General features: G+C 42.0%; 1 protein-coding gene across 1 annotated transcript in view; it reads right to left on the reverse strand.

The window, feature by feature from the left end:
* LOC139449644 (inverted formin-2-like) overlaps positions 1 to 19510 on the reverse strand; it is a 55023-nt gene that overhangs the window by 15044 nt on the left and 20469 nt on the right. Inside the window, exon 2 of the mRNA XM_071231122.1 lies at positions 4286 to 4401. Coding sequence (XP_071087223.1) covers positions 4286 to 4401 — 116 coding nt within the window. The remainder of the gene's footprint in view (positions 1 to 4285; positions 4402 to 19510) is intronic.

Genomic DNA, 19510 nt, shown 5'->3' on the forward strand with positions numbered 1-19510 from the left:
AGTTGCGGTACCTTAGACGACAGGGCAAGCCGTACCTAGTAAATGGTGAGGTGAGGTGAAATGGGGTTTAACGTCGAGTCCAAGATTTTTGCACTTATATAGCGACGTGCATGCACGTGTATGTGTGTGTGTGTGTGTGGCTGATTGTACTAGTCCGGACTGATGCCGATTTATAGTGCTAGCTCACTGAGATATCATGCCGCAGTTTAACATGAATACCCTACTCAGACACAGTATACTGACTCCGAGCCGACCAGTCCTTCTTTAGCCCCTTAAGCCTTCTTTAGTCCTTCTTTAGGGATTACGAATAGTCCGATATAAAAACTAGTCCGATACAACAAATACGGATAAAGCTGTTCACAGTTACGTTTTACTTAATTTATTTACAGGCTGCCATCATAAAGCTGAGAATATTGGTGAGTGCGGCGTTAAACAACTAACAAACAAAAAGTACTATTTTAATTATTTTTTCATTATTGTCCAGTTTGTTTGTGCAGTATTCTGTAGGATCGTGTTGACAATCGTCGGTAAACAAAAACTTGTATATGCGCGTTATATCCGAGTATTGCTCCACGACGTACAGGATGCAAGTGGAGGAGTTGGTGTGTGCATGACTAATAGGCGAGACATCACACCTGCACTTTACTTTTTAAGAGCAATAACAGAAAGGCCTTTGTTTCTGTTTTATGTAAACTAGATTCCCATGTGACAGTGATGTACCTTGCCCGGTGGTAGTTCGGATGGACAATTCATTTTGATATAAAGGCAGAAACAGACGACGTTTTTTCACTCTCATCAGCATGTGTGTTGCATTCCCGGAAATATTCACATCACTGCTGTAGTCACATAGAAGTACACAGTCACACACCCGACATGCATCTGGACACGTCATGGACATATACGTACATCTGTTTGTTTGTCACAAACTCAGTACAATTCCAGGTATGCGACAGCGGCCTGTAAAAAGTCGAGTCTGGACCAGACAATCCACTCAAACACATTACGAGCAACGTTCCACCCCGTCAGGGTTCCTTGACACCCAATCAACCAAGTCACCGAGCCTGCCCACCTGATCCACTATGTCGCCTCTAACGACCAGCACAGGCTGGCGAGGACCCAGTCTGACCCGGAATCACCCGGGGTTCACAGTAACGTATACGACGACCATGATACCGTCATTCGTTGTTTTATCCATAATTCACTATCTATGTCACTGTTGTGTGGACGCTCTTGACATATAGTCTTTGAAGGGCATATAGAAGTGATACACACGAGGAAGATAAATTATGGATGTCAACTTCTTTTATTATGAGTAACACAACGTTTCGGAGTATATGCTTACTCCTTCGCCGGGTGAATGAATAAAGCATTTGACATCCATAAATTTCTCTTCCTTCTGGGGGTAACCTGGTGGTTAGAGCGTTAGCTCGTCACGCCGAAGACCCGGGTTCGATTCCCAAAACAGGTACAATGTGTGAAGCCTATTTCGGGTTTCCCCCGCCGTGATATTGCTGGAATAGTGCTAAAAGCGCCGTAAAACCATACTCACTCACTCTTCTTTCTGGACATACAGGCTTTTCCTAATGTAAACAGCTAAGAATCTTGAAGAGTAAATTGCTTGGGTAAATAACGATCCCTACCAAATTGATTCGTGTCTCTCAAGTAACAGTTTCTTGGTCTGCTATTAAAATTGTATGATGTATACAATTCATTGTTAATAATAATCCTAATTTCACACAGGTATTAAATACAGTGACATTGGGCACCAGACAGTGGAAGTTGGTCTCCCCTTTCAGAGAGAATTATACGTGCTCTAGCGTCCTGTGTGACGCACTCTCAGTGTTTTTAGGGTATTGGTTACTAGTATCTAATAGACTGATAGTGATTGCGTTCCTATACAGTATAACCAGTTATACGAATCTGTGGCAATAACTGATCTGCCCTTAATCGTTGACTTACTTTTAGTTTTCAATTTTTGATAACAAAAAAGCATTACCAAACCTAATTCACATTTCGAAATCATAAAATGTAGGGCAAAAGGAAATATTCACTTAATAATAGGATTTGTCCAAAAACTTATCAAAACGTTACTAGGATGAAAACAGTCATTGAGACACTGCAAACTAAAGGTTTCAACCACAACTAGGATGCTCTCATTTCTTGTTTGTTTCATTCAGCCACCAGAAAAAATGGGCGTATACTTGCCTTCATTCGGCAGCTGAGTACTTAAAAACGACAAAATATTTTCATCATCATTAGAAATGTCTCCTTTACTATTCCGACTACCGCAAAAGCATATGTTTATTAATTATTGAAAAAATAGCATAAAAGTATAGTAAACCAAATACATTGCCATAGATATGTACACAATCACCGTTATAACGCGTTATATACTATCAGTTCCCCTGGCTCGTTCGAGGCAGTTACGTAGTTAACAAATTCTCAAACCACAACAGCGAACAACCAGACGTTAGAAACTAAGTACAGGATATTTGCTATGGTGATTATATTTAATAAAATGGAGAACCCATCACGTCAGGAGACCACTGGAAATGTCAGGTAGCTTCCTGTTTCCGGTAAACATCACCATGCCTTCTATAATACCTCACCTCCTCGCAACCTTGAAATGTACACGACATTGACCTGCTATAACAAGCGACACACATGCTACTGACCTGCCATAACACTGCAATATACACGATATTGACATGGCATAACAGTATGCATGTTATAACAAGGCATATACCATATGTTGCATGGAGTTATAGAAGAGCGGATATTAAATGAATGGATTCAGATTGTAGAGGGATATACAAGAGCGAGTGAGTACGCTTTTACGCCGCTTTTAGCAATATTACAGCAATATCAAGGCGGGGGACACCAGAAATGGATTTCACATATTGTACCCATGTCGGGATTCGAACTCGGGTCTTCAACGTGACGAGCGAACGGTTTTACAAATAGGCTACGCGACCCCGGAATATACTAGAAGTAGATATGAATACATATAAAGTTTCAAAAGACAACCACCTGCGTAATTTGCCATTCTTTTCATATATCTTGTCTTTTTCACAATACGTGTGTCACATGATGTAACGAAGGATTGTGATTTATTTAATCTTGTGGCACACGGGCGTATCTTACGCGATGAAAGTTTACAGTTTGGTGGAACTATTTAACCATGCCTGGGTGTGGTGCGGGTAAACAAACTAGATGAAAGGGCTATGTATGGTGGCTTGGATTGAGATAGATGTTAGAAATAGATAAACCGACTGATAACCAACAATCAAAGCTCTTATCAGAGCCCCCAGGGTTGGGGGTCGTCCATTATATTCTTCTTTTTTCTTCTTCTTTTTTTGGAGGAGGGTTGAAGGGGAGTAATGTTTCAGAAAAAAGGGAAATACATTTTTCGCTGAATATGCCGGATGACTTGAAAAAATATATTGAGAAATATAAAAAGTTAAACTAAATTGTTCGGCGTGTCTTGAAGCAATGACTGAACAATACCCTGCGACAGTAGACCTGGGTCTGCGGGCCGGACTGTGTGGTCACCTGTACATTCAGACACTGGCTCTGAAAAGTATTTTCTGTACACTTCTCAAAATTATTTTTTTTCCAGTTTATATTGCGTTTGTTTAGTATTGTTCCCACATCGTGTATTTTAAATAGCAATAATTGAGCATTTGCTCATTTTGTCATCAATCATTTTGTTCTTTATTTCACTATAACTTATTGATATACAGCGTAGACCAGATTATTTGAGGTACCTTTCCCGGTTTTCCCGGATAACGCAATTTCCAGATTAACGAATAATGGGTTTAGAGTAATGTCCCTTTAATTATAAAAGCTCAAGCTCCGGCCCAGCGCGTTAAACCTTTGCTCCCCTCCTGGTGTCATCGTTGCTTGACTGGGCTCCTGTCTACCCAAACAAAAAGCGGTAAGCTTGAGTCGCGTACCAAAAATGGAACCAGTTTAGGTTAGGTAGACAGGAACCCAGTCATCAAGCTGCCATTACAAGAGTATTGAAAAGTTTCCATCTAACCCCAAATGTAGTGACATTTATATTTATGCGTATGTCTTTGAGAATGTCATTGTAATGAGTTGAGAAAAGGGTTACGACTGACTTACTATTTTCCAGAATGGGTGTGGGGTTGGGGGGTTGGGGGGTTGGGGGTGGAGTTGATGCATTATTAGTTGACATAATAGATTGTTCATTCAAGTGATTTGTTCAACAGTATCGATCTAGAGATTATCGATCGGCGTTTTGTTTCACTGATTTACATACCCTGTATCTCTCGAGGGCGTCCAGCGTCAGGTCGAAGCCGTCCCTCGAATACACACACAGGGCCGACAGCAGTTCAAATATCTGCAGCTTCACCATCACGTTGTTCGTCTCCAGAGCTGTGGAAGAAATGAAACTGACATCAGTTTCAAGTGAATGAGTAAGTAAGGTTCTACGCCGCTTTTAGCAATATTCCAGCAATATCACGGCGGGGGACACCAGAAATGGGCTTCACACATTTTACCCATGTCGGGAATCGAGCCTAGGTCTCCGGCGTGACGAGCAAACGCTTTAACCACTAGGCTACCCGATTGCCCCCCAGTTTTAAGTACATGTCGATGATGTTAATAACGTTGTGGTAACGGGCGACGAGACATGTCCATTCACTGGTCTTGAGGTGAGTTTCAAATGGTATTTTCAATTCTTTCATTGTTTGCTATAATATAAATTGTTAGAGGCACTGAAGTCTACTTAGAGCACTATAACGAGTAAGTGAGTGAGTGAGTGAGTGAGTGAGTGTTGGATTTAAAGCCGCTTTGATCAGTATTTCAGTTTTATCATTTGAGTGTGTGAGTGAGTGAGTGAGTGTGTTGGGTTTAACGTCGCTCTTAACAGAATTCCAGTTATATCACGGCGTGTAAGCTTAATGTGGGAGGAAAGCCCGAAGATTTGTCAGCACCATACCCGTTCTCGTGGGTTTCACCAAAGTGGTAAACGTCTGAGACCTGCATCACTTCGGGCTTTCCTCCCACATTACGCTGACACGCCGTGATATAAATGGAATACTGTTAAAAGCGGCGTTAAACACTCTCACTCACTCTTGGATTTCTGGCGTGCTCAAGGGACGCAACTCAGCACAGCGAATTGCGGCGCCATATACAACTGGGTCACTCGTGCTCCCTACATCATTTGAGGTTTGTCAGCTACTTTGAGTGGAAATCGTAAAGTGATGCATTGTGAAGCCCCTAAATATCGGGTCTGGGATCGAATAAAACGCCCTGCGGGTCCATTCATGGCTAAGGGACGCAACTCTGCACAACCTTCTGGGCCAACTTTCTTGTACCACACACTATGGTGACTCAGGCTGCTAGTTATTCAGTATCTCTATGTTAATGTGTGAAGGAGCCAAATATGACTGCCACATTCGCGCAGTGCACGTGATTGTCGATACACTCAGCTGATGTAGTTCGGTGTCGCATTGTGAGGCATGTATGCCATCCTATCTCCATCGTGTTTGCTAAATGCCGCTAGTAGTCTCGGGATGCGGACAAAAAATGTGTCACGTAATTCCAAAAATAATCTTATAAGTAGAAAACAGGCTGTGTTTTCTTTAAGGGAGAGAATTTATGGATATCAACAGTTACTTGTTTATTATGAGGAACACAACGTTTCGGAGTATATGCTTACACCGTCATAAGGTCAAATGTGTTCCTCATAATAAAGAATTTGAAATTCATAAATTCTCTTCCTTATGTGTATCAATTCTAAATACCTTTCAAAGACTTGTGTATTCTTTGTTGGTAATAAGCAACTCTTTTATCATTGAGGAAGTCCCGTGTTCCTAGCAGTCTAGTGCACGGTATATATATATAATATGGCACACATACATACATCCTCGACTATTTATTCCCCAACAATTGTAACAACGCAAATATTATTATGCTAAAATGTGCTTGTGATTTGATACCCCACATTGACCAATCCGAATCCTTGAATGTCATAACAGAATATCTGTTTAAATTCCTAATATAACTTTACTTTATGTATAAAGTAGGGAAATACATTAGTCTGAATATTCCTCTTCCAACACTGTTTGTCTGTTTCCATGGATACTATGACAATAACAATGTACATTTGTAACACATACATGTACTTCCGGGTATGTTATCGGCAAACATAAATACCATATTGTGCTGATGTAATATTTGGATATACGCCAGGTTTCCATACGTAAATCTGTGACTATCCAGGGAGTAAACGACGGGGCTTCACATTCCTGTAGCCCAACATGTCACGCGTCAACGAAATGTTGTGTACATGTAGCAGGGACTTAAGTAATATCTCTCGGCTCTGTGGGGTGGCTTTTAACTGGGGAAGAATCTAAATGACGACAGAAAAAGTGTCGTTAAATTCCACATAAGCTACAGATATATGCTACCGATAGAGGATATATGCTACAGATAGGTGGGGCATATGCTACAGATAGGTGGGACATATGCTACAGATAATTCCGCCATTATATCGCCTTGAAGGTACAGACATAAAGGATATATGCTACAGATAGGTGGGACATATGCTACAGATAGGTGGGACATATGCTACAGACATGAAGGATATATGCTATAGATAAGTGGGACATATGCTACAGACAAAGGATATATGCTACAGATAGAGAGGATATATGCTACAGATAGGTGAGACATATGCTACAGACAGAGAGGATATATGCTATAGATAGGTGGGACATATGCTAAAGATAGGTGGGACATATGCTACAGATAGGTGAGACATATGCTACAGATAGGTGGGACATATGCCACAGACATAAAGGATATATGCTATAGATAGGTGGAACATATGCTACAGATAGGTGGGGCATATGCTACAGACATAAAGGATATATGCTATAGATAGGTGGAACATATGCTACAGATAGGTGTGACATATGCTACAGACATAAAGGATATATGCTACAGATAGGTGGGGCATATGCTACAGACATAAAGGATATATGCTACAGATAGGTGGGACATATGCTACAGACATAAAGGATATATGCTATAGTTGGGTGGGATATATGCTACATACAGAGAAGATATATGCTACAGATAGAGAGGATATATGCTACATATAGGTGGGGCATATGCTACAGATAGGTGGGGCATATGCTACAGATAGAGACTACATATGTTACAGATAGAGAGGATATATGCTACCGATAGAGGATATATGCTACAGATAGGTGGGGCATATGCTACAGATAGGTGGGACATATGCTACAGACAGAGAAGATATATGCTACAGATAGAGAGGATATATGCTACAGATAGATGGGACATATGCTACAGATAGAGAGGATATATGCTACCGATAGAGGATATATGCTACAGATAGGTGGGGCATATGCTACAGATAGGTGGGACATATGCTACAGACAGAGAAGATATATGCTACAGATAGAGAGGATATATGCTACAGATAGATGGGACATATGCTACAGATAGAGAGGATATATGCTACCGATAGAGGATATATGCTACAGATAGGTGGGGCATATGCTACAGATAGGTGGGACATATGCTACAGATAATTCCGCCATTATATCGCCACGAAGGTACATGGGAACAGTTACAGTATGTCCATTCTTTCACATTGTTAAACAAAAAGCACTACCTAGAATATCAAGGGGACGAATGAGAAGATATACTTGTGTTTTCAGTGCAGAGCCATGGTGCCTGTAAATGTAACAGTGCAAAATTGAATTTGAAACCAAACGTGTAAAATGTCATGTTATTGCCATGGCTATTCTAGGAATTATACTGAAAGAATATACGAGAGCCGCCCACAGCGTTTGTACTTTTTACAGATATTGGGAAATATTAGTGCTGACAACGCATTTACATGAAGCTGTTTTATCAAACATGTTAACAGTGTATTAACTTTCTATTTTCAATCTTTGAACGGGAACGTATCTGTATGACATATAGACAAAGTATTAAAACTATTAAACAAGCATAGTAAATAATTACAGGGTCATTATTAGAGTAAGATCATTTCAAGAACACATTGATCATGACTTAAACGATTGTACACGTCCTCTGAATAATTCATACGAGGTTCTCGGGCATCGGATACCATCACTAAGAACTAGTAGACACCATCAATATTTCATACCAAGAAGCATTCGACCAATGTGAGTGAGCGAGTATGGTTCTACGCCGCTTTTTAGCAATATTCCAGCAAAATCACGGCGGGGGACACCAGAAATGAGCTTCACACAATTGAACCCATGTCGGGAATCGAAACTGGATCTTCGGCCACCCCTCATTCGACCAATGAACAAGGAGACTGTATTTGAATCAATTGTTGTATGGTTTGAATTAAGCTTTGGAGTTCAAAGGTTTTCACGTGACAGAATGGTCAAGTTATTTCAGAAGAAGATTAATTGGCCGACGTGTAAAATGTTTCACAGTTCTGTAAACATCTTAGAAATATTGAAAAAAGTCATGCGTTATCTATTCGAGAATATATTTGGCTGGGTTATCCCGAGCAGAGCATATACCAATACCGTCGCCCGTACATCGGGATTTGGCTCTTAAATGATTTAAGTTTTTGGCGAGTGATGAAGCGAGGTGAATATTTTTGAGAGAGAGAGAGAGAGAGAGAGAGAGAGAGAGAGAGTGAGTGCGTGCGTGTGTGCGTGCGTGCGTGTGCGTGCGTGCGTGCGTGTGTGCGTGTGTGTGTGTGTGTGTTTATAGTGCTAGCCGGGATGCCATGCCATGCCATGCCATGCCATGGACACCCTACTCAGACACCAGTACACTGACTCCGGACCGACAAGTACCATCTTTAAACGTCTTTTGCTATGACGCGGCCGGGGATCGAACCACCGACCTTTCAACAAGATCACGGAGGCAGTCTCTCTATGAGAGATAACATTAACATGAGAGTAACAATAGTTATTGAAACTGGTGGCCGTTTCTATATCACATTCAGTATTGAGACGTAACTGACACCTAAAGAGCCATCTACATGTAATCCAATGTCACTATATTCATGCCAAGGCGCCACTTGAGACACAGCAACGTGCCTGGCAACGTGCAGACACTGCTATTGACGAGCTGGTTTAGGTACAATGTTTTTGAGAGAAAATGGATAATAGATGAACGTTTTTCACCTTAAGGTTTGGTATAGTTTTGAATGTAAAGTGATGAGTTTTCATTTTTATGAATTTAACGAAAGTCAACAGTGCTTTAAATGCAAGTTACAGATCTAACTGAAGTAAAGTTGAGAAATTGGTTTTCAATGAACGTCAATGTATCAAACATATAATGTCCTCGTAATGGCCGATCACATCACTGCATTGAGGGGTGACGTCATTGCTTCTGTGGGTCATACTAAATACAGACATGTATAAAATACAATTTATTTCAGTGATAGTTTCCGATATCTCACACTCTGAGTAAATGTATATATGTAATAAATACACTCAAAAGAAGATAACGAATACCTTATTTTTTTCTTATGAATACAGGGGTAATTTGTCGCGGCCATGACGGATTAACTTAAGTCTATTATTTATAGTAAAATAAAAACATCAGGTTCTCTCTAACTTCTTTTGAGTAGCATAGATCTCGTACTCATTATTATAACTGCACACATTTGTTGTGCCGTATCTTTGTAAAAGCATCACACACATGACAACTAGCACTCCTGTATTCTTTCACCATTATTAATATGAAATCACTGACCCGCGAAGATCCGGGGTAGAATAGGTCTTCGGGTGTAAGAGGCGACTATGCTTGTAAGAGGCGACTAACGGGATCGGGTGGTCAGGTTCGCTGACTTGGTTGATGCATGTTAATGTATCCCAGTTGCGTGGATCGATGCTCATGATGGCAGTCACAGGACTCTCTGATCCAGACTCGATTATTTACAGACCGCCGTCATATGGTTGCAATATTGACAGCTGAGTTCGGCGTTAAACAACAAACAAAAAGATCAACTCATAAAACTGACAAATGCACACTGATAGATTGTATATGTCTGCATACAAAAACGCAATATATATGCGTACTTTTCTTTGGGTTGTTTCGATAAATGAAGCTACATCAATATACATGTACTCAACAGTCAGTGAGATTATTGTGCTATAGTCTCTCTGAACAGTCAAAACTCTCACTGTCTAGCCTAGATAACCATCTGCCCCAAAGATACCCACAGGCCTAACGTGCACGTCGCGTTGGTGCCCTTTTGTATAACCCTGGGACATGGTTGCAAGATTGTGTGATAAAGACAACTTCTAGCCATATAACTTTATAGATACAAGCCACGTCTACTGCTCTCGTCAGCTAACATACCACGTATACTGCTGTCGTCAGCCAACAAGTGTTATAGTTATAGGCCACGCATACTGCTCTCGTCAGCTAACATACCACGTATACTGCTGTCGTCAGCCAACAAGTGTTACAGATGGAGGCCACGTCTACTGCTCTCGTCAGCCAACAAGTGTTACAGATGGAGGCCACGCAGACTGATCCCGTCAGCCAACAAGTGTTACAGATGAAAGCCACGTCTATTGCTCTCGTCAGCCAACAAGTGTTATAGATATAGGCCACGCATACTGCTCTCGTCAGCCAACATGTGTTACAGATGGAGGCCACGTCTACTGCTCTCGTCAGCTAACAAGTGTTACAGATGGAGGCCACGTCTAACTGCTCTCGTCAGCCAACAAGTGTTACAGATGAAGGCCACGTCTATTGCTCTCATCAGCCAACAAGTGTTATAGATATAGGCCACGCATACTGCTCTCGTCAGCCGACATGTGTTATAGATATAGGCCACGTCTACCGCTTTCGTCAGCCAACAAGTGTTACAGATGGAGGCCACTTCTACTCCTCTCGTCAGCCAACAAGTGTTACAGACAGAAGCCACGTCTACTGCTCTCGTCAGCCAACAAGTGTTACAGATGGAGGCCACGTCTACTGCTCTCGTCAGCCAACAAGTGTTACAGATGGAGGCCACGTCTACTGCTCTCGTCAGCCAACAAGTGTTACAGATGGAGGCCACGTCTACTGCTCTCGTCAGCCAACAAGTGTTACAGATGGAGGCCACGTCTACTGCTCTCGTCAGCCAACAAGTGTTATAGATACAGGCTACGTCTACTGCTCTCGTCAGCCAACAAAACGTGTACTGTTCTCGTCAGCCAAAACGTGTTATCGTTACAGGCCACGTCTACTGCTCTCGTCAGCAAACAAGTGTTTATTATAGATATAGGACATATACTGTCACTTATGTTCGCACGGTGTCTGGTGTCAACTGCAACCGCCAACAAGTGTTTCATTAGAAATCCTTTATGGGAAAATATAAGCACACCAAAGCATTGTTGAATCCTCGTGAATATTCATTACCAGTGTATGTAGAACAAACTTGGCCCCACCATGTATAACTTAACGCCACGGAGGCCGTGTGTCGGGGATGCATGGACGCGGCATAATGGCTGATGCGGCTTACGTGAATCTGACTCATGAACGTGTCATCCTCATTTACAATACAACAATGTCGCGGTAGCCTTCCTGGTATAAATCCAAATTTTTGCCATACTTCCGTATGCACTGTATGGCAATGTACAAGCAGAGAGAGAGAGTGAGTGAGTATGGTTTTACGCCGCCTTTAGCAATATTCAAGCAATATCACGGCGGGGGACACCAGAAATGGGCTTCACACATTGTACCCATATTGGGAATGGAACCCAGATCTTCGGCGTGACGAGCGAACGCTTTTACCACTAGGCTAACCCACTAGTCCACATGCGGTAAGAAACACCGACATGAAATGCGGACTGTGGATAATATTCATAGTAAGTATGTGTAAGTATTGGACACTTTGACATCAACTTGTCCACACCCCAATGTCAAGGGTTTTCCTATGGCCTTTCCAAACATTTTTTAGGACCCACTAAACAATATTTGCAAGAACATGCAGCATGTCAAGTTAACGAGTTTTTTTAATGTTAAACCTGATAACACATCCCGTTTTTCCAGAAAATTATTATTACATTTTTAAAAAAAGAAGTTAAGGTAGAATAAGCTCATATTAGTTGCCATGTTGTTAGAAGGGCGTGGAACAACCTCACAGGTCCGTTTGAGAAGCTGACCAAGTTAAAACGCACACAGCGTATTCATGTCATTATGCTACACGTGTTCAGACCTGAGCCTGTATCCCTGGAATTGCCATTTCAATTGGATACATTACATGAAATAAGTCGCAATTCTTCCTTGTTGTTGCATGAGATTAGTTTCATATATCCCCTTTGAAGCTCGGTTAGAAGTCACGTGTTGTTAAGTGAAGCTTTGATTTGATTGGTGAAAGTGCCATAAAGTTGTTAGCTAAAACCGGAAGTAATCTCGGGCAAATCCACATCTCTAACTACGCAATGTATTATGGAATGGAAACTACACGAGGAGGATGCAGACTTGATGCAGAACGGACTGACAAGCCCGTCCTTCCCCTCATACACACCTGGTGCTCATTAACAGAGCTCCCCCCCCCCCCCCCCCCCAACCCGGTTCCTTGCCTTTTTCCTAACTTGAAGATGTATAATGAGGGAGAAAAAGACTCCGGAATCCCATGCTTGCCGTAACAGGTGACTGTGCTTGTCGTAAGAGGCGACTGACGGGGTCGGGTGGTCAGACTCGCTGACTTGGTTGATGCATGCCACGTATCCCAATTGCGTGGATCGATGCTCGTGATATCACTGGATTGTCTGGTCTACTCTCGATTATTTACAGACCGCCGTCACATAGCTTGAATATTGCTGAGTGCGGCGTTAAACACCAAACAAACACAAAGCGACCTTAACGTTAAAGGAATGTAACTTTAACACAGGCTTACGGTAGGGCTAAGGTCGCTTTGTGGAAATGGACATTGATTACTAAATTTGACATCGGTTACATGTACATCATTTTGTCGGACTCTGATAATGTAGATCAATGAGGAACAACTTTGGAGACACGTCCGGTGTCCGATCCGTTTGTTTCTTGTGAATAAAATATGTTAAACATCAACACCTTTGCAGAATAACACTAGCTGAAACAAGTTAGGACGAGAGCCCAGGTGCTGTATGCGGTTTATGCAGGCACAAGTACGTTACCGATTGTCCTTCCATTCTGGCACCTCAGAAACATGACCAGGGCTGTTAGTCAGTTCCTTTCACATTCTCTTAGACTTGCACAAGTCTCTAAGGCAATAATAATTAGCTTAAATCATAATTTCTAGAGTATGTAAATAATAAGAACAAGTTGTCGCTATAACAGACTGGAGTCCTTAGACTGTACTGTTCATTTAATCTAGACTTGCCTATTAGGAGGATGGAATTACTACACAATCCATGGACTTATCTTTCAGTACAGCCTTGCAGCAAGGCTAACTTTCCCTTTCAACTTCCCCTTTTTGTCGAACAATATTACAGCAACTCTGGGCTTTAGTGTCTACACTCGACAACTTGCTCAAAAGCTGTTTGATCAGGGTTACAACACTCAAAACCTTAGTAAAGCTTTCACAAGTTTTATGGTAGACATGCGTGACGCGTCAGTGACAAAATGATATCGGATGCATTCCCTAGTAACTTGTACCATCTGTTCCCGTTTCTTTTTCAGGTGAGCAATTGACTTGCCTTTGCATGTGTAAGTGACAGGTGCCACCGGGGTGGCAGGATACGCTCACCTTTTCGTTAACACCTGGTGTCATCACTATTTGATACTGATTCATAAACACGTGCTAATGATTGAATCGGAATCGTACCATGGATTCTGCTTTTGGCAGAGATTTCTTATGATTATGTGAGTGAGTGAGTGAGTTGGGTTTAACGCCACTTTTAACAGTATTCCAGTTATATCACGGCATGTCAGCTTAATGTGGGAGGAAAGCCCGAAGTGATGCAGGTCTCAGACGTTTACCACTTCGGTGAAACCCACGAGCACGGGTATGGTGCTGACAAACCTAGAAACATAATCGGGGTGAAACCAGGATTCAAACCCGCAATCATAGGTTTCTGGCGCGACCAAGGGACGCACTTATGATTATGGAAAATTGAATGGTTTATATCGCTATTATTAAACAAATGGTCGATAGAGACTTTTATAATACCTAAATCCAGTGCCTAATTCAGTACATCAAGTCAGTCTAAATTCAGTAAATCACGATTGTCTGTTATCCCGGCGACTGCTGTTAATTAAGGACATACAGGGTTATATGTCCGGAAATTAGTTATTCGGACAATTTCATTGAGAACAGTTCCGGGCGGAATGGCAAAGCTTCAGGTTCTTGTATTTGTGATGACCCTAGTTAAGACGGCTTAATGGTGCTTTATGAATACTCGATAGCATAAATATAGAACATCACAGTCAACAGCTGGGCAGTGTAATTACATAACGTCAATGCCAGAGAATAACCAGTCTCGATTATCCGCCGAAGAACCCACTGAAAAGCCGTGCTGGACCAGGTGTTTGTGAAAAGGATAAGCATGTCCTGCCCATATAGAATTGTCGACACCTAAAAGTATTCTCACTCACTCAGAACGACCAGCCGTGACCTTTCAAATTAGCATATATGCTAACAGGTCTGTTGTTACTCTCTTTAACGGGGCATCTGTTTAATACATACAAACAACGGCCAGAGAAGGTCAACAAAAGGCCAACCGCCGACACGCAGTGTGGTGAAAGTTTATGTCTAGTTCAGAGGTAATAGGCACCACGGGGAACCTTGCAATAACCATGCGGCACACGTTCTGTCGAGATAAGCCGAATGAAGTTACGGAAAGTGGCGATGTATGGTTATCGCGATTGAACTGGGTTCGGTATCTCATTTCTCTTGGCCCGTGATAACAGGCTCATGACACACATATAGGTGTTCTTTCTACTTTCGTTGAAACATAATCCGGTGACCCGTATACACGTGACCATTAAATTAGATTGATATCGGAATGAACGGGTTTCTTGAAAGGTTTGTGGCAATACAAATGCGCATGGAATTGTGTGAATGAGTGAGTGAATTGGGTTTGACAAAATTCCAGTCATATCAAGGCGTGTCAGCTTAATGTGGGAGGAAAGCCTGAAGTTGTGCATGTCTCAGATGTTTACCACTTCGGTGTAACTCACAAGCACGGGTATGGTGCTGACAAACTTAGTAACATAATTGGGGCGAACCAGGATTCGAACGTACAATCATAGGTTTCTGGCGTGGGCAATGGACGCTTAATTAGCCTCTGAAAATATATAATTTTGATAGAAACAAACAACTCCACTTCAAATAAAAAAGTCTCGACTTGTTCCATTATAGTAAGGGTGTGAAAAGGAAAATAGTGTGGTTCGGGGACTGCGAAACAGGCTAGGTAAAGTGAGGTGAAATTGGGTTTAACGTCGCGTCCAAGATTATTGCACTTATATAGCGACATGCACGTGTGTGGTTGCTTGTACTAGTCCGGACTGATGCCGTTTTATAGTGCTAGCTCACTGAGATACCATGCCGCAGTTTAACATGAATACCCTACTCGGACACAGTATACTGACTCCGAGCCGACCGGTCCTTGTTTTAGCCCCTTACTGCCAAGCACCAGACAGGGTAACAACAAGTACCATATTTCAACGTCTTTTGGAATGACGCGGCCGGGGACCGAACCCCGGACCTTCCGCTCCCCGGGCGGACGCTCTTCCACTAGACCACGGAGGCGGTCGTGAAACAGACTAACGTAGCATTAAAAACTTCGTTTGTTTAGTTTCAAATTAAATATAGAACTTTAAAGAATATAAAAAAATATATATATATAGTCGTAAAGTGCCCACGCGTCTGGGCCTGTTTAAAGTTGACATTTACATATTATAACAACATGTTGACATTTGGATTAACACCAACTGCTGCAGATTCGCACACAAGCGTCACAGTGTCATGTGACTTGTCGCTGTTGCAGTGGCACTCTCCAAATAAAGACAGTACACAGTTTATACAATAGTACAATCGCTTAGCGGCAAATGTATGATGTTAACTCGCTACGTAAATACCATAAACCTCTTGTAAATATTTAACTCTCAAATCTATTAAAATGTTACCATAAACACATGGTCTTAAGAACATGCCATACTGACAACAAACAAATTAGGTCCCGTGTATCTACATTGGATTATCAGTCTATATATATATTCGCAAGAGCTGCATGGGTCTACACACAAACACAGCATAAAACACTGTCCTTATCTTGGAAGGTGATATTAAATTTTCCTCGGGGTTGTAAACTTTCCTCTCCATGCTGTACGTTGGAAACATGGAATATCCTCGACGGTAGCCACATGACGACCACGTACCGCACGGGCCGTATGTACACTCGTATCGGGGCGTGACCTCTCATAGTCCCTGAGACTAACATCTAGTCTCTGAAATGAACATTTCGTACAGAAAAAACAGTTGTTCAGCTATCTTGATAAAATATAATAAAAGGGAGCACAGTGACTCTCTTCATTTTCAGAGACTTGCCAAACATTATAGACTTGCATGGGCTGTATTTGATACATATTTGTATCAGAGTCTGTAAGACAGACTAATAGTTCCTGAACCATATTACTTCCCCATCAGACCAGCCCTTACTGTAATGCTTTATTTAAATGAAGCAAGTCTAGATTATCCAAAGGTTATCCATCTCACTGAGGCTCCTTTTCACTTATAATGTAGTTGCTTGTTTCTATTAAGGATATCTTTTCAGAGCATAAGCGCTAGTCTACATGTGACTGTACCACGTGCTGCACGGACTGTGTATTCTCGTATCTGGGCGTGACCGACAGAATCAGCACGGTGTGTTTGTCTACATCTAAACAGTCACCACATGTAACGTCACATATTAGCCTGTTAAATCTGAGTTTCATAGTTCCTTAGATAAGCGCCCAATTAGATTCGCGGGACAGCCTGTTGTAGGTTATTGGGACAGCGGGATACAGCGTTTGAATTTCCGAATTTTACTAAATCCAAAGTCTGATTCCGTTTGACGATGACATCAGTGATGTAAATATTCCTGGGGTCAAGGATATCACTTCCAGTCTTAAGACACAGTGTATGTTATTTTTTACTTTTTAACTTGCATACCCCACTCAGACGCAGAATAACGACAATCCTCATTTCCCCCCTTATGGGTGTGTTTTTCTGGTGTACCTCTGTTGTGTGTATTGTTTGGACAGTGTTGTACTCACTGGAGATTATATACTGAACAACAAAAGTTCCTGAGACATTGAATAAGATTTAATGCAAAGATATGTTTTTTTACCAAATCTGAAACAATTTCGGTTTGTAACAGATAAAAGACTCTTGTAAGTGTTCAAATGGTTTAATTTGCCATACTGACTTCAGAAAATGCGTGATTTCATAAAAAAAACATGCCAAAATGTCAATTTACAAATCAATACCTCTGGCTGCGATGCAAGCAACACATCTTCGTCTCATGGAATGGACCAGGCGTCGCACAAAGTCCTGAGGGGTATCTGTCCATATCTGCTGGAGCATGTTTCGAAGTTCCTGGAGTATCTGTGGAACACGTGGTTGACGTCGAAGGCGCCGATCCATCTCATCCAACATGTGCTCGATTGGTGAGAGATCGGAGCGAGCCGGCCAGGGGATGACATTCACGTAGTTTTGTTGAAGAGCATCCTGAACAAGTCGAGCAATATGAGGCCGGGCGTTGTAATGTTGAAAGGTAATGCCTGGGCCATGACGACGCAAACACGGTAGAACAACAGGGCCGATGATCTTGTCGCTGGAGCGCTGTCCATTGAGATTTCCCTCTACCGCTATCAAACGGGTCCTCTGTCTTGCTGTAATCCCACCCCATACCATAACGCTGCCGCCCCCGAACCGATCTTCTTCCATGACACAATGGTTGACGTAACGTTCACCACGACGTCGGTACACTCGAATCCGTCAATCGCTGTGACTGAGGTGAAAACGAGACTCGTCAGTGAATAGAACTTGTCCCCACTTCATGGCCGTCCAGCGTAGACGCTGTCTGCACCACTGTAGACGTGTTTGGCGGTGGTTTCCGTCAACATGGGACATCTGGCGGGTCTTCTGGCGACAATCCCTGCACACCTGAGGCGACGACGTACGGTTTGTGAAGATATTCGTCGAAGGCCAGGGATGCTTCTTGCAGTCACTGATGCTGGCTGGAATCGATTTCGTAGGGGTGTTGTTCGAATTCAGTTGTCTTGTCGATTATTGGTTACGCGTGGCCTGCCACTCCGAGGATGGTCTCTGACTGCATTCGTCTGTTGCTAACGTCTTTTCTGTGGACGTTAAATTGTCTTGCAACATCACGTTGACTCGATCCTGCTTCAAGCATACCAATGGCTAGCAGACGCTCATTTTCGGACAGGCGTGGCATTTCGTAATGTTGAATAATTGCGTAATCTTGTTGTTTTTCTGAGTGGTTGTTGTCAGCACGATGCTAAACAATGCATATGGAATCCCGTTAATGCACATGTTTTTATACCCATTCTTGCATAAAAGTCAACTTTTGCATGGAATGCATGCTTTTCTGTAGCAGTTGCGTTTTTGTGACTTAATTCCATACATGTACTACAATACTGAAAACCAAACTTCACTTGTTTGAAAAATACACTAAAATGTTGGTGTCACAGGAACTTTTGTTGTTGAGTATAGTATAGTCATGCGCATTATGCATGCATGCTTTCTGTACAAACACCAGGCCCTGGGGGGGGTTCTATCCTGACGTGTGTCTCAACTTATTAATATTGTTAATCAAACATTGGAAACAGAAACTCGAATTTCCGATCAAGGTAAAACAAAAGTAGGTCTGGTATGACCCGTCGCGACTAGAACAATTTACAGATGCGTGAAAAATGAATGTTGTACACTAGCATGTGAACGAAATACAATATGCAATGCAAAGGCTGTCTCCCATGAAACCTATACTTGATATAATGTGTAAACAACACCTTCCTGAAGACTTCATACATTATGGAGACACCGTCTATAGAGATGTGTGAAACAAAGACGTTGTAACAATAGCATTAAACGAAAAACAAATGCAGCGAGTGTTTCCCTTGAAACACATGATTCATATAGTATATGGAGACTACCTTCCTGGAGACATCCCCCAAGTGCTATGCTGCATCTACAGGGAAAACACTTTGGAATTTATTGAATATTTATATCAACACACAAATTCGATGTTTGAAACAGCGCATGGCGAGTACAAAAGCATGGGTAGAACACGCTTATCCGTTTCGCGGGGGTCCAGTGCTTCAAGGCGTAGAGATCTTCTTCCGCCATTCCACGATGTGAAATATCTAGTATTTGCTGAAATGACGTTAAACAAAACCCAAAACCACATAGAGACATAACTCAGTGACTCCCCTATTTTGTTTGTACTGTGCTAAAGTGACATATATGGGACTACGGATGCAACAAAGGTCATTTGCAATGTAATACTTGTCCTCATTTGTAAACAGC

Source organism: Haliotis cracherodii, unplaced genomic scaffold, assembly GCF_022045235.1.
Source record: "Haliotis cracherodii isolate W230 unplaced genomic scaffold, xgHalCrac1.p SCAF_8, whole genome shotgun sequence".
Lineage (NCBI taxonomy): Eukaryota > Metazoa > Mollusca > Gastropoda > Lepetellida > Haliotidae > Haliotis > Haliotis cracherodii.